Genomic DNA, 14476 nt, shown 5'->3' with positions numbered 1-14476 from the left:
ACCCTGTCAGAAACGCTCTAGAAATCATGTGCACAGCTACCCTCTGAACGTTAAATGTGCAAGCAAATGCAAGGCATTTGAACTGTTTGATTTAGCGCATCAAGGAAGTTTTTTCTCATGAAATATAGTGATTGCAGGTTCCATATCATAAATGAGTGCATACGAGAGGTGGAAAGATAAACCAAAACACAAAATGTGAAGCTTAAAAGGGGTCCTACAAAAGTTTGACAGAATGCACTAAAGTCAATTTGTTGAAAATACTTTTGATTAAATTCGATATGGACGCAGAGACAAGGTCGGCACAAGAAATCCTATATATGTTAAAGCTAAGTCGGCAAAGCAAATGATCCTCAATATCTGTTGCTTTCTATCCATTGAGAAAAATGAATAAGAACAGAGGAATACAGAATTACGCTCTCTAGAATTACAGTACTCGGATGCATTGAATTGAGCACTAATGGATATCCACTCTTTAGTTCATGGTCAAACAGATTTCTCACTTGAATTTTCAAGGGAAGCATTACAGGTAAGTGCAGCTAAAAACTCTGTTTTTTCTCCATTGAGTATATCTGTGGCATTGAGTTTGGGTGCAGGAGGAGCAAAGGGCGCAACATTGGATCAGTTTTGCACTTGTCTCAAGTCCAAAGATGTACAGCAATTGCATGAACTTTCTTCTCATTTTATCAATGTAGTTTTGCTAGATGGAAGTGTCAATGAAGGTCCCATGTTGTCATTTGTAAATGGAGTATGGGTGGATCAATCTATGATCTTGAAGCCCAATTACAGCGATATTGTGAAGAATCAATATAATGCTGAAATTAGCTCACTGGATTTTATCAATAAGGTATGTGATTTTCCTTGATCCTCAATTGCGTGTATTCCTTTACCCTTGGTGTGTGTCAAAATTTATAAACATGGGAGGCAGATTCAAATGATTTTAATCTACTTCACAATTTAAATGTTTTTTAATCCCCAATTCACTGAAAATTTATATTTATATTGGATGAAGTAGCTTGAGTATAATAGTCCTTGTTGAATGCCTGTTAAATAAAATGGGTATGAAGGTAATTTGAAAGTTTTTTAATTAATATTCAAATATTCACTGTTTCAGGTATAAAATTTTAGTGGTTTGCTTAAGGGTATGTTTTCATGCCGTTGCTTCTAAAGCTTACTTTGGCTAGCAGCAGCAGCTCAACTTTTTGAGGAACAATTTATGGAGCAAGTGGCCCCATGAAAAGTAAAATTGCTGCTTTTTTTTTGTAAATGAAATTATTAACAATATTGTTGCAAATAAAATTTGTACGCAAAATTGTAGGCAAATAAAACGAAGAGGAAAAAAATATGGTAAAGCCACATGTCAGTTTTTTCAATAAGTAGCACCTGCTGCTCCACCAAAATAGGGGAAGATTCCAATTTATCCTTTTCTGCTAATTAAAATTTTACATGAGAACACTTGACTACTTAAATTTAAACAGAAAATGATCATAAACAACCCCATGAATGTAAGCTGGAAATTTTTTTCAGAGAATATGTATCTGCATGATGTTAGGGTGTTGACTATAACAAATCAAGCATCATTTATAGACGAGAATAAAGTATACTTTTGTTTTATATTTTTTGAAACGTTCTGCTTTTGAAATTCTCTTTTTACGCTAAAAAGGTTTGAGTACAATGTTCCATTCAATCAATCTTCAAAGGTATGAGATATCTTGTCTTTTGAAAGACATAAGTGCCTGGTTCAGAAAATATACAGTACATATAGTCGAATTCTTAGCTCTTATTCCAGCCAAAGCCTTAACCTAATACAGCTAAAGGCATCAGTGGCCAAAAGACTTCTCATTCAACTCTCTTAGTTCTAAAACAGCTAGTTCGTCTGTCAGACCACAATAAAAACAGGGAAGTTCCACACAACTTCTATTAATAGAAAAAACAATTCTCCCCTCAATTCCTCATCTGAAATAAAATTACAGTTCAGTTCTTGACTCTGTGGTGCATCACTAATTTCTTGCCTTTCTATTGACTTTTAGCAGGCAAATGAAGCTAGAATGGAGGTGAATAAATGGGCAGCAAATGAGACCAAGGGGAAGATAGAAGAGTTCCTTCCACTTAATTCTGTAGGTGGAGATACTAGACTAATTTTGGCAAATGCCTTATATTTGAAGGGCGCATGGCAGAAAAATTTTGATCTCTCTGCAACGAAAGAAAGTACTTTTAATTTGTTGAATGGGGAAAGTGTGAAAGTACCCATGATGACTACTACAAAGAGTCGATCTATACAAGTAGTTGATGACTGCAAAATCCTAGGCCTTCCCTATTTTCAGGGACAGGAGAACCGATCCTTCTCCATGTATATTATATTGCCCAATGATATCAATGATCTGCCTGAACTGGAGAGAAAGCTTGATCTTAATTTTCTTGAGCACCATCTTTCCCCAAGAAGTGAGGTGAAGGTACGATCTTTTCAACTACCTCGCTTCAAGGTATCTTCCAGTGTCAATGCAACTGAGATCTTGAAAACTATGGGACTTTTCCTCCCGTTCAGTGATGATGCAAATTTCAACGACATGGTTGACTGTGTGAGTGGGCGTCTCTGCATTTCAGATGTTTTCCACAATTCATTTGTGGAGGTTAATGAGGAGGGCACTGAAGCAGCAGCTGTCACTGCACTCGTGATGGAGTGGCGATGCGCAATCATATACCTAATTGAGGAGGACTTCACAGCTGACCATCCATTCATGTTTGTGATCAAGGAAGATAGAAGTGGAGTTATCCTCTTTGTTGGACATGTACTCAATCCATTGGAAACCTAATCTTAATAGAAATTGGCCAACAGATAAATGCTTAAAATCAGGTTGCAGAAGATATAGCTAAGGACAATAATCGAAAATTATAGAATAGCCAAGATAATAGTTATGTTACACTTGGACATTAAGTTCTCGGTGCATTTTGTGCTGCGCATTCCAGAGAAAATAGCATGTTTGGCACCGTTTCTTGAAGCCAAGAATATCAACTCTTCAGAATTAATGGCATTTTCACAAACTTTGTGAACATTTCATGAATATGTACATATAGATTGTAAAAAAATTTGTACATTGCTTTACTATTTTGAAATCAGATCAATTGCCAGCACTAATATATTTTTCTTGCCAAAGAAAATGATTGCAATATTAGAATAAATAAACTAAAGGTTATCCTTAAGCAATATCAAATATATTTTGTTTGTTACTTTTGGGAAAAGTTTTCCTCACCCTCATCTATTAAATAAAATACATTTATAAAAATTTTACTTGGAAGAATATAGAGAAAAACATATAATCGAGAATGGAAAAAAGATGTTAATTAATAAGGTGTTTAGATAAAAATAAATAAGTTCAATGTGAAACTAATCAACATAATTATTGAGAAAAGTTTTTCAATCCTTTATCTCAATAGTTCATTATTTTCTTAATAAATCTTAAGGGGTATGTTGGTTTTAATTAGGTAATCAGATTAGTATTTAATTAAAAGAACATTAATGACTTACATTCTCCTTTACTTTATTCGCTAAGTTAAACTTAGAGTACTTTTCTATTATTAGATTGATCTATAATTAGGTCACGTTGTCTCAAGTTATAAGATGAGTATAATTGTCATGATATAACTTAAATTCACCTAGAGTTGCATATAGGGCTTTATCTTATTTGATTTGATAAGAATTCACTATAATCATTGTATTAAGTGACTATGAACATAAACATGTTTGATTAGCCTATAATGAGACGATCTACAAACTAATAGATCTTATAGTTTATGAGGATACTCTACATCACATAGAGCACACTTATTGAGCCTTAGTATTGCCATGACCATAACCAAGTAATTATATGCATAACTTGAGCATCTAATAAGTTGTGATGTTCCCTTAGAGGAAATTGTGTATGTAGATAAAATTTAAAAAGTAGTTCATCCTCTTAATGCCTTGTTTACATTTATTCATGTATTTACATGAGTGATGTGATAGATTCATGAAATGTTTATATTAGTCTAAATGACTAAGATTCCAATACCTCCAACAACTTTGCTACTTTTTCATTAGCATGTATGTAATGTGGACATATTATAGAGTGAGCAATGTAGTCACAAGACATGTATAATGATTCTATCAACACCTTCTACTAACAGTACAAATTTTTGACTTGATTCATGAATAAATTATAATAATTCTTCATTGTAGGACATCTTGTGGGATTTGTTTTAGTCAAATTACATGGACCAAGAATTCTCCTTAGTGTTATAGAGTTCCAATAGGCTTCATTAAGGGCTTCTAGAGATTTTTTGTATTAGGACATTTCATGGGATGACCATTGTAGTTTCATGACATGCATTAGGATTCCTCAACAATACATTAATTCTTAAGAACACTTTTTGCATCTTTTTGTCCACGTGGTCTTAATCAATTATCGTTTAGTTAGGTTGAGGATTACTAATCTAATCATAAAAATACTATTGACATAGGGAATGTTGTATAGTTTTTTGAGACATACATTTTATGTTTTCTTCTTAAATATTCCTTTCTAGAATGGAAATATCTTAGACATTCACCTTTGGATTTATTTCTCCCTAAGTGCATAAATATTATTGATGAACATTTAACATAGGTCCTCTTTAAGATTCAAAGCTGAGTATCTACCTTGGAACATAAGGCATCATATATTGAGGGGATACCTAATCTCCATCTTCACATTTCTCTCTATTCTTGGAGTGTTTCCTCTCATTATTTGGGAGGTATCATTGTAAATGGGTATCTAAAATGGCTTCATTATTAAAACAAATTTATGATTCCTTTCAAGTTACACCTAAGGGGGCTTGTTAATATAAAAATTTCAAGCTTACTTGGTATGGCATTTATTTTACGAGTATTAAACATAATTATTAAGTTTACTTAAGATAATGTAAATATTTAATATTTGTCACATCCCACGTAGTTATTGACAGGGAAATTCAAAATAAGTAAAATGAAACTGTGAAAGTACCCAAATAATTGAAGTATGGGCTACGCATGGGCTTCTGTGAGGGCATTAAATAAAAGAGAGATAGGAGGTATGGAGCTAGGAATGAAAGGGATGTCCATGCCATTAATAAAGCATGATATTGCACCCATTTCCATTTAGAAAATTGGAAGGATGAGGGGAAAAGAAGTGGAGATTGACTGGTGAGAAGAACAAGGATTGTACTGTATGAAGGATAGAAGTAGCCAAGAGTCACTATTGGGCATTACAATTACCATTTGCATTTGTTTGAAAGTTTCTAAAGACTTTTCAGCAAATCCATAATTTTTGTAGTTTGGTTGGATACCCGCCAGCCACATTTGTGTGTTGGGAGGACAATTGTCAAATAACATGGCATTATGCCTACCATTTGCATTTCCTTGAGAGTTTCTAAATCCTTAAGCCTTCTTAATAAATCTATTTTTGCATGTATCTTGTAGTCATAGTAGTCTAAGACTACACATTTATTTGAGGCATTCTAACAAATAGTTCACATATCTTGTTTATGATTCCACATTTTGTGTACATGTCTATTTGCAATATCCGATAAAAGATCCCTATATTATGCTTTGATGGATGCCCATACCCTATTCCAAAGCTCTGGTATTTGCATAGCCAGAAAGATGCAGGTTAAGGGTTGTAGAGAGGACTTTACTCCAGCTATCAACATTTGTTTGGAAGTTTCAAAAGCCTTTCCAAAAATACCACTTTGTATATACTCTGCAACATTACAAACTTTGAAACACTGTAACCTTAGAGACAATTTGTTTTTTGAGATAATAGGAAATTAATGACTACAGGTCTGGAGGGGATGTACAAGCAAGGATTAAGAGGCTAGTCACAAAAGGATACCAGAAAAACTATAAGAGTAACATATGGAGGAAGCTTTGGATGGAAATTGTGAAACGATTCACAACAATTTGTGTCTTGATGTCAGCAAGGCCCATAGGAATAGCTATGGTTTTATTTATTATTCTATTTATATTATTCATTGAAATATATTATAGCCCCATTCTAGCACATTCGATCCTTTAAATAAAAATATTAAAGAAAAACAATGGCTAGTGCAAAGATAGTTGTACTATTGCAATTGAATTAATTGTGCAAGTTGAATGCTTAGTTGTCACTTAAAGAGCTCTCAGATTTGGAAGCTTCAATAAATGAATAATTAAAAGTAATTGAAAATTTGGAAGAAAACCCAATGCGCATGTGGTACTTAACAAAATACTAAAAAAAAAATTAAAAATGATGTTTGTTGAATATTGGAGTAAGTAACATTTGTATGAAAAATTTCATAGTCATGTAGAGAAAAGAAGAATATTCACTTGGTGCTCAAATTCTATCAGCCAACAGTTTATTCCCTTTCAATTTATTCCCTTTCAACATTAGATAATGTTGAAATTATATGGTAGATGACGTAAGTTGAATTTCTATCCTTCAACTTTAGAGCATATCGAACTTATAGGTTCTATTTGGTAATAGAAGAACATTCACACATCATGAAAACGTCAAACTAGTGGCATCTTTTATGTAAGACTAGATATTCTCACATATATATGTTATTTTAGAGCTATTTTTAATTATGAATAATATTATTTAATGAAATATACTTTATTATCAAGATCTTTATTAGTTATGTAGAGATTAATTGTGAATGTTGTCACAGAGTAGCATGTAGAAAGGGATTGAAATATCTTGAATTAAAAGAAATAGTATTATGTTTTCGATAATTATTGTAATATCTTATTAATCATAGGAAGAAACAAAGTACCACAATTTTAATTACTATAGGAAGATCATTTTAACCTTGGTACACAGTTAAACTAGTTATGGAGGTGGCAATTCATTTTGTTGTATTAGGCCCTCAAACATGATGGAATTCTCAAGAGTTGTATTGAAACCCTCAATTGATTAATAAGGACAAGCTATTACAAGGGTGTAATAGCATGAAACTCTTTTTATTTATGGTTTATCATTTTATGCCTAATCTATGAGGGCTATTATGGCCTTCTTAGTAAAAGAATAGTGTAAATTTAAACCATCTTTTGAGGTTATACTATAATTATTAATCTAGTTCACTATAATGGTTAATTAATAAGAGGCAAAATAGTATATATTATGTTTATGATACATAGTCTCATTAAGACATGTAGAGTAATATGAGATTATTGTATTATTATATGGTTCAGTCACAAGACACATGATATAATGGTGCCTATGGATTATGTGCAAATTAATATGTATGTTAAAATTAATTGCAAGAAAATGTCATCATGATATAGGTGCAAAATGATGAAAACATTCTTGATGTTATTATTGGGGTACTAGAAGATGTATGTTACCCTTAAAGTATGAGTATTAAGGAAACAAAATTGACACATTCATGTTATTAATGTTATTAATATTATTGAGTGTATATCCTTACATGATTGTCCAATGGATATAGAGGAACAAACTATCTTGAGTATTACTCAGGTACTACTCATTCCTAAGAAAATTGGTAATTAATATGTTAGGTCTTTCAATCGTTTATATAATCTTGTGAATGCTTTACAATATTACAAAATATTGGCTACTTGAGTATAAAACTCGTTATAGTGAATCTATTATGTAGATCTTGAATGAAAGTGTTTTCCTATGTGTTGGGTAAACCAAAGTAATTTGATGTTGAGTAATAAGCCTAGCCTTATGTTTATAATACAAACCTCAGTCCTTTCAGTTGGTTTATGAATAACACTAGGAAGAGTTTGATTTAAGATCTCAATATATTCAAGAGAAGTGTTGTAATATTGGTTTCTAAATGGCATTAGAATTCTTTTTATTGTTAAGAACTAATAACTAGTGCAAATCATTTTAGGGGACTCTGTTTAGGTAAGAAATAGTTCCTAAGGAAAACATTAACAAAATCTTGGCTATGTTAACTTGAGTGTAGGTGTCCTTAAGAGACCTTGTAAGGATAACTACGTGTGACTTTGACCCATTTGGAAGTGAGAAAGTAGATGGTCCTTCGGTGAAGGACACCCTTGTGACCTCAAGTTTGCATGGGTAGGGTCTAGGGGGAACAACTCCAAGGTTCGGGGTTTTTCCTAACTTGTCAACCTTTCCTCTTTAGTAGGTTTCAAATGAGGCTAAATAGGCCTTAGAAGTTCTTTGGAAGAGTTAAGAAATCGTTATAGCTTGTATCTAATATATATTGTGTTTTTGAATGATGAGTTGATAAGTGAAAGTGTAGACCACCTTAAGTAGAGGCCTTAGTCTATTAATTAGAGGTCATCTTGAGTTGGATCTAAGTGAAATATAATCCTAGACCTATAAGACTTTATGTAAATACTCCTAGACCTATCTTGATTATGATCAACTTGTTTTGAATTAGGAACCTTTCTTCCAATCTATAACAGATGGAGATAAGGTCCCCTATGAGGGAATAGTTAGAGGATTGTTTTCCTCTAGCACATAGACTACTCCTCTCTATCTAAGGTGATCACCAAAGAATAAATCCAATGGCCTACATAAGATAAGCTTATCCGCTTGAGATTGACAACAGTCAAGGAGCATAATATATCAGTAGATTGTTAGTCATAGCCCCTAGTTAGTGGATGGTTATTGCTAATTGCATGTAGGAGGGGGATACCTCACATTGATCTAGGTATTGGGAAAATTCCACTAGGAGCATCCATAGGCCTGGGTGCTAGTTGCATTTTGGCAATAGATGTTTTTTTTGCTTAGTCATTTGATGGGCTACAGGGAAGATAATTTCTAAAGAAGAATAGGTAGGTAATAATCAAACCAATCTCAATGTATAATTTCAGGGATATCTTGATGTTTAAATGGTATACTTGACTTTTTTATGATGAGGATAGGCACTTGGTGTAGTATGTGATACATCAAACCTTGTTCCCACTTGCTTGTTGGTACAAAAGAGTAGACAAAAGAATGTGTTCCACAATGTAGTGCATTGTGCACCAACATTTCTTTTATCTGGAATGTACTAAGTGCAAGTGGTAGCTACCCATTATGGATATGTCAGTTCCTTACTATGTAAATACCAGTCAATGGGTATCTGATGCCTAGTGAAGCTAGTTATTATATGAGCGATGTATGTTGAAGATAGCCCCTATGGATAAGTGACATATGCTAGAGCTAGTCACTATGTATATGTGACATAAGCTAGAGCTAATAATCATGTGTGTGATATGTATGAGCTAGTCTCCATCTGTTTATGGGAAGTGTGATCAAGTCACTCTTTATGGAAATGGAAATTTTTAGAAGGATTTGACTTTGTGTGATTGTGTATGCTTGTAGACTTCCTGATGGCCAATGGTTATTTTCTATTGAAGTGAACTAAGTTAATTCGTTGCATGAAATTAATAATCAAGAATTAAAGAGAGGTCAAGAATCCCATACAGGAGGAGAGAAGGATCTCCCTCTAACACTCTAGGCAAGCTACAAAGCCTCTAGATTCCCTTGAACGAATGCGTAGCTAGAGTCATTAGGAATGAACCCTCGATGAATATGTCAAGGTATAGAGATGACCTTGAACGTAAGAGCTTAATACCTTTGACAGTAAGCATATGTGGTGGAATGGAGTTGTCACCACTATGGAGATTGAACAAATTACAAAATTGGCACTTCTATGCTATAACAAGAAGCTCGGTCAATTAAATTGGTACATGTAAAAAAGAATATTATAGTGTTAGATGGGTGGATATTAAAATTTCTATTGCCTAGCTAGCTAATAATGACATTTTTTCACCCTGATTCATCATACAGAAGTAACAATATTACATTTTCAATCCTTGATTAATGGTAGTAATGTGTCACCTATTTCTAGTCAGGATCACCTTAGTCTTAATTAGATTGACTTAACTCCCATCGTAATTGAGAGAATGATGAAGAAATGAACTCCTACTTATTTGCCATGATATCTCTTTGATTTATTGATGTAAGAGGTGTTAGGAATACATTTCTTATTTATCATTGCTATCAAACCCAGTGATCTGGATTGGTTCGAATATGATGCAGAACAATGGAAGATAGGTATGTATGATGTAGATTGCAGATCCTAGTTATTATTAAAATATTGTAGATATTTTTATTTCTTTAAAAATATTTATTGTCAACATATGGATATGTGTTTCATGGTTTCTAGGGTTTGGTGTTGGTTGTGCCAATTATTTTGTGCTCTAGATGTTCATGCAATGGTTATGTATTGCAGAGCTTCGTTTTCATTGTCTCATTGTGGATATTATAACACTTTTTTTGTATGATAGTTTTCAAGACTATTGTATTCATGTTTTGGTGCTTCGAAAGTCATGCTCTGGATGTTGTGCTCTAGAAATATATTCATTTATGAAGTGTTTGGCAGTTCTATGTGCTCCAGTTTCCTTCAGCCTTTCAATATTTGATGATAATCTTTCGCTGATTTTTTATTCATGTCTTTAACCTCATAATGATAAGTTGGATCATGATCTTTGTGCTCTGATAGCATATTATTGTGGAAATTCAAGGATATGCTCATTCTGGGTCAGACTGACCTTGAATCATTGTGTTTCTATTTTACTCCGCTTATCATAGTGTGTGATTTAATCATTAAAGAATCATTTGGGAAAATGTTATTGAGGCTGACTTGATGTATATTCTTATTGGTACATGTATATCTATACACATAGTCACATTATGTTTTATGGATTAAACGTATGTGTGGTGATGAAGAAAAAGATAAGGTGGTAAGAGATAGAGTAAGAAATTTGATGTTGTATGAGTGAAGAAGAAGGACAGATTCAATGCAACAACATATTTTGAGTATAAGTAGATTGGAGTAGGGAGATAGCAAATGAGTTGCATAGTTTCTTAACTAGATTTGCTGCAAGCAATTGGTGTGTTGTCTAAGATTAATAGGAACTAGCCTCGTGAGTATGTAGATACATTTTTCTTAGTTCATTCCTTTGTTTTTTTGGTTGTGAGCCTTTTCGATAGTGAACCATTATAATCTAGGTTGTGAACCCTCTAGGCAATGAGCCTTTTTTGTAATCCCATATAACTAGTTATATTATCTTGAGAGTTAACCCTCTTCGTGGTTTTTCCCATTTGGGCTTTCCAAGTATAAAAATTTGGTGTCTCTCTTATGGTTTTGTATGTAGTGCATTTCATTTCTATTCCATATGTCATTTCATGAGAAGGTTATTTGAGATCAAGTTAATTTTTATATTATTAGAGTGTTTTATTTTGGGAGCCTAGTCCCTTGTTTCTAGATTAACCACTTAAGGGAGATCTATTTGAATATATGGTTCTTGTGAATATGAATGGAGAATATTATTTGGATGAATAATTGAAGAGAACTATTGAAGATCTGGGAAGTGTGGAATCTAAGAATAAAGACTTGAAAGAAAATGTTAAGGTAGCAAATGAATGCATCAAGAAGCTAAGAGGTGAGATTTAAAAAATCAAAGCAAGGCATCAAGAAGTTAACAAGGAATTGAAAAAAGAAAATGTGACCATTGTGAACCTACTTTGTAGATTGAAGAAAGAAGGAAAGTAGAAGAAAGCTTGAAGGATACAATCAATCTAAAGACAAAAGAAAATGGAAAGTTGGAACAAGAATTACTGAAGTCAAAGTCTGAAGCAAAAGTCAGTGAAATTATTGCATTATTGGATAAACTATTAACCATGAAAAAATACCATAAGGATAAGGAGGGATTAGGATTTTCTAGTGAATTATAAAATCAGAATGACAAAAGAAAAGATGGAAGTTGATAAAAAAATTTGAAGATTCAAACAAAGTCTAGAATCCTAGAACTTCTACAAATAGACCTTTGGTTCGGAAATCCAATGCTAAAAGGTACTCATGATTTAATAACTATTATTTTTCAACATAATTATTATGGACATAAAGTTGTAGATCCAAGGCACAATATAAATCAGAACACTCAATGCTTTAAATGTAGAAGTTTTGGACATAAGGCTAATAACTTCAATAATCAAGTCATGAATAGAAGCTATAGACTTATAAGTAATCCCTTTCAATGTTATTATCACATATGCTAAAAAAAATTTCACAGAGCTAATCAGTGCAGATATAGAACAAATTCGGTGAATTCAGGATAAAGGAATGCAAAATGCTACAATTGCAACAATTATGGACATTTTTCTAATAAATAAATGAATGTGAATGCTTCAGTGAAATAAAATGATCATAAGAAGAATAATTTTATTGTATGGAGAAAGAAAGAAGCAACTGAGTTCGTTGCACCTGAGTCTGGTGCTGGTGTTTCTTCCTCTGGAAATTGATCCGATAGCTTTGGCTTGTATGGGGAACTTAAAGAAAAGATCTATTTGTATCCCCTTTATGAAATAGATGCATGTGGTGGCTTGCAGATGTTGGTGTTGTTGTTGTTATATGCTTTAATGGATTGCATATCTAGAAGTACAAAGTTCGGTTGATGTCACTATGACAAGACAGTTTTTGGCGACAAAACACTAAGCACATTGAGCAAGTTAAAAATCTAGTCTTTTGATCATTTATACATCATGTATTGAATAATTTGAAGATTAGAGTAGTTAAAGAGTAGAAGGAATTTAGAGCAGAGTTTGCATAAAAGGTATTATTTTTCACAACCTTTCTCTATGGATCCTAAGAAGTCAATTGCAGGTGAATCTAATAGTAAGAATGTTCACAAAATTGAAAATATGAAATTAGAGGAATATAATCATAAGAAAATCATAAATTTAGAAAATTCTTTGTCGAGTGAAGAATTGCAGAAAATCAAAGAATTAGGGCATAAGGGTTTGGATATTTGGAGCAAATTTATGTGGTTTGCAAATGAGTATGAGTATGATCATATGGTGTTGGATAAACCCTATAAAATTTTAAAGGAAGCAATTCTAGATATTTATAGTCTATGTAAATGATGGACCCATTTTGGTGAAGACATCAATAAAGAAAAAATAAGTCAAAACCATAACCATCATCACAAGTGATGAATAGGAATTAATAATTGATACTATCATTGACCCTATTGTGAGGTATGTTTCATATGGAATTTCTTACAAAATTTATTTCAGAAATAGAGAAGGATTAACTTTAGCAATTGCAGAGTACATTTCTCATCAAATGGTGAATGAAGGAAAAGACTTTGATTTGTGTGAATTATTGTGGACACAATTAGTAGAATATATTACCATAACAAAAGATCAGGGTATCCATTATGGTTTGGTTATTTGGTTATGTGCTTAATTTTTTAATTCACAAGAACTCTACCCTTGAAGGAAAATATAGTGTGGAAATCAAATATCTTTGTTGGAAAGAAAATATATAGATGTCTACATTGTTTGGTAGATAAAGATCATGCTTGCAAGAATCATTTCATAAACCTTTAGAAGATGTTATTTTTAGTTCTGATTCCTAGTGTTATCAGTGCTCCGAAGGAGCATCCCTCCTCTAGCAGAAGAAGTTCAAAGATGATATTTGATGTGTCTTCTCCGAAATTGATGAAGAAGATGAAAGGTTGAGAAGAAAAAGAGATTATTTCCCTTGATGATCTGAAACTATCTATAGTGGCTAAGAGAAAGTTAGTCTTAGTTGAGAAGCAAGTAGGTAGTATAGATGAAGATGATCACTGCAGTGTTCAAAATATTTTGAGTATGCTTGAGGAAGTTGATTCAATGAAGGAGATTTCTTATTTATGGCTTAAGAAGCCCTCTTATCATTAGGATATGACTGAGGAATTTCTAGTTGATTACTTGGTCCAGAAAAGTACTTTGAATAATCTTGCAGACATCTTGTCAAATATTTTATGTGAATTGCTTGAGGATCATTTGAAGCAGCCTCTAAAGGCATCTATTGCAAAAGGTGAAGTTTAGGATGATATGGAAAATAAGTGTACTTATGTTCAAAAGAGATTATCTTAAAGTATTAAGGATATGAGAGACTGTGTTAGGGAAGTGGGCAAAGTATACAAGTATTGTCTACCGGTGGCCTATGCCTATTGAAAATTTCAAAGCCAAGATTGATTCTATTGAGTTCGACTTGAATTCAATGGGTAAATTGTTTGATATTTTCAATGATGCAAATGGTTCTTAGAGAAATAAGATAAATTATTTTTAGTCAGACCTTATATTTTATCAAAGGCATAAAGAAGATGTTGTGAATACTTTCTTGAAGGTAAAGGAGATAGTTGAGGCAAGATTAGATCATCTCTCCAATCTTCTTATTGAATCAAAGAAGTGTGTGAAAAACCCCTTTGTTCTAAGTTCCTTATTAGAAGCAATTGATGTGATTATTGAGAATGACAATTTGAGTTTGAGTCTCTATTTGGCTATGAATTCTTGGAAGACTTTCTTTCCAGAATTAAAGAAGTATAAAAGAATTTTTTAGAAGCATAATTGATTCATCCCTCTATGGTGCAACCCTTTGTCCTTGGTGTCAATAAGGGCTCAAAATATTGGGTAAT

At 32.8% G+C, this 14476-nt stretch overlaps 1 protein-coding gene across 1 annotated transcript; it reads left to right on the top strand.

Annotated features, from left to right (window-relative positions):
* Positions 1-457: 457 nt before the first annotated feature.
* On the top strand, positions 458-2810 carry LOC131874368 (serpin-ZXA-like). The gene is made up of 2 exons (XM_059217708.1): positions 458-844; positions 2031-2810. The coding sequence occupies exons 1-2, from the start codon at positions 458-460 to the stop codon at positions 2808-2810; spliced, it is 1167 nt and encodes a 388-aa protein (XP_059073691.1).
* The last annotated feature ends 11666 nt before the right edge of the window (positions 2811-14476 follow it).

This window comes from Cryptomeria japonica, chromosome 3, assembly GCF_030272615.1.
Source record: "Cryptomeria japonica chromosome 3, Sugi_1.0, whole genome shotgun sequence".
In the NCBI taxonomy this organism is placed as follows: domain Eukaryota; kingdom Viridiplantae; phylum Streptophyta; class Pinopsida; order Cupressales; family Cupressaceae; genus Cryptomeria; species Cryptomeria japonica.
Note: the sequence above shows the minus strand (reverse complement) of the source record. Positions and strands in the feature narration are given on the sequence as shown.